Below are 2544 nucleotides of genomic sequence, written 5' to 3'. Positions count from 1 at the left end.
ATTTTCATTCGTCATAAGTACATAAAAATCCGCAGTGTACCGATAACAATGTAAAACATTGTCCGAGACGATTTTTCTTAGGGTTAATTAAAATATTCTATCGGCATAAACGAGTGCTTGATGCTTACATTATCGTGACAATGCTATCAGCGAAATCGAGCAGCACTTGTATCAGGTAGTTTAAGTAAAACATGTAAACTATTTCACTAATGGAAAACATCCCAGAGATGATCAATTCTTCGACATCGTGCGTCAAGCATATCGCTTGAGATATCTGAAAACTTAAGCGTGTTTAATTAAAGATTTAAGGGGTGACTCCCAATGTTTTGTTTATTTTCTATCAGCGATCAAGTCTTTCTAGCTTACTGGTTAACAATCAAAATGAGCCACTTACGCGATAGAAATTAATTGCTAAGGAGACGATGGCACATAGAAGGAGAAAGCAATACGAGGCTTCAAACTTATCTTTCAATTCTTGGGCAAACCTTTACGAATAAATAATTTTAGATAATTCACTATCACAGCTCGTTGGATTTATATTACATTTTATAGACCATACACTGGAGGAAAAAAAATAGTTCATCGTTCTATCTTGGAAAACTGAACATAGCCTTAAAGTTTCATTGGAAATAATTGATATTCTAAAACATTTGTTTCTGAACTCAATGGTTTAAAATGTAATCGCGTGGAAAGATTAAATGGTGGTGTGCTTCGTATGTAAAAGCAAATATGTAATTTACACGTAAATGTGATATCATCGAGCAAATACTGACCTTGTCGCCTTCCTATGCGCAATTACTGCGCTTATTATAGACCTTTTACTGTTAAAATCCACTAGCTCTTGAGAATCGTTCTGCTGAACAGATCCCTTGGATACTGCTTCTTGGATATGGTAACTGTAAATTACAGCAAGAAGTTCATTTACATATGCGCTGTAATTTCAGTATTTCTTTAGTCGATTGAGGTGACAGTTCTTCTCATGATTACAATTTACAATAGCAAGAACTGGAAATGGGGAATAACTGAGACGATTCTAAACAACAATTTCCTTTGCAAAAATGTCGGATGGTGCTTCGTTTGAGAAAACCTTCCTTGATCAGCAACTTTTATTTACTCAGAATTGCATCGAAAACCCAAGCTCCTTTGTTGACACACCGTACGATGCACCGACTATTCATGAATAATTCATAACTGACGGATGAACTATCCACGATATGAATACATTGCTGTTTGATAAAACCGTGACGCCTAGATAAACAATGCGCTGCCAAAGGAACTCTGGCAAAGTGATAGGATAACAATGGTTCTGTACAGTGCGATGATTAATGTGCTTTGCCTGTGAGACTTCCATACAGTAATTAGAACTTTTTACCTAGAGATTTCGAACAGGCTGGCGGCGTGATGCAGCCACATAATGTACAATGTTTCCGTACCCATGAATACGCTTGCGCATATGAACAAAGATAAGTTCTGATGGAATACAATGAGGTACAGGTACTTTTCCTCGTCGATCATGTATTCCGTCATTATTGGAAAATAGTTTGTTCGAGTCCCGTTCCCAGTCTCTTTGATTAGAATGAAAGATGCTATGTGACATGTCATGATAAACAATGCCGATGGCAGAAGAAACACTGTAACACATTCGCGGTTATGGAATTACAAGCCCGTGACGTCATTGTTAATATCGGCTAGACTATTATGCAAGAGGTCATAAGCTGACGACCGATCAGATTACCCGCTGCTCTACGAGTCACTTCTACATGTCTAACGCGCGATTCGTCAAAAAGAAACGTTAAATTTCATAATTTTTTTCCAGTCCAAGTGTTTGATATAAACTTTAATAAGTTCGTAAGTTTATTTATACTATTATATATAATGAAGTATCTATTAATGAATATTTACAAAACCTTAAACAAAAAGAATATTAGAAAAAAAAAATTCATTTCTTAGTCCAGAGAAAAATAGTATCTTTTCAAGTTTCCTGCGTTCCTGATTTTGTGAAATTTTATTCCAATTGGTAGCCTAATCCCCTTGCCCCGTGTTATTCGCAGTTTCAACTCCCGAGCAAAGGTTAATACTTGAAATATGTTTCTTACTACAGTAGCACGTAGCATGATACCTTCCCGCGGTGGCCCGACTCTCTAAGATTTTAAGCATGTCTTCGTGTTTCGTGCTCCAGTCGTGTTTCACGCGTTCCATAAAGTCCTTAATCTGGATTTATAATCGTCTTTACACAGTGATCATCAAGCGGTAACGTAACTGGGAATTTTTACAACTCACTGTGTTGAAGTTATACCAAAACGAATTGAACTTTATGACAGAGCCCACGAACATTAGCAACGTCGACAGATTCTTCAATAGAAGATTTACCGTAAACTCCGTGGTTTTGAATACCATTAACTGAAAGAAGCGTGTTAAATTTCATGCGAGTATACAATTCGGACGTGAGCTCCGGTTTGCGTCGACGAAATTATTTAATACTGAAGACCTCTATCTTTGATAAATATCGCAGCTCAACTTGGTCAGTGTTAACTATCTTGTTTA

General features: G+C 36.8%; 1 protein-coding gene across 2 annotated transcripts; it reads right to left on the bottom strand.

Annotated features, from left to right (window-relative positions):
* Nucleotides 1–636: 636 nt before the first annotated feature.
* Nucleotides 637–2424, bottom strand: LOC128882462 (uncharacterized). Of its 2 annotated transcripts, none has more exons than XM_054134063.1 (3): nucleotides 2281–2424; nucleotides 2097–2211; nucleotides 637–1631 (listed from the first exon to the last, which is right to left on the bottom strand). In XM_054134063.1, exons 1-3 carry the CDS (start codon nucleotides 2395–2397, stop codon nucleotides 1369–1371), a joined length of 495 nt encoding a protein of 164 aa, XP_053990038.1. In that variant the 5' UTR covers nucleotides 2398–2424; the 3' UTR covers nucleotides 637–1368. The 2 variants fall into 2 exon arrangements, with proteins under 2 accessions (XP_053990038.1, XP_053990039.1); XM_054134064.1 differs by having other exon boundaries at nucleotides 637–1565.
* Between the last annotated feature and the right edge of the window lie 120 nt (nucleotides 2425–2544).

Source organism: Hylaeus volcanicus, unplaced genomic scaffold (assembly GCF_026283585.1).
Source record: "Hylaeus volcanicus isolate JK05 unplaced genomic scaffold, UHH_iyHylVolc1.0_haploid 11869, whole genome shotgun sequence".
NCBI classification, from domain to species: domain Eukaryota; kingdom Metazoa; phylum Arthropoda; class Insecta; order Hymenoptera; family Colletidae; genus Hylaeus; species Hylaeus volcanicus.
This window is presented reverse-complemented; position numbering and strand designations above follow the sequence as displayed.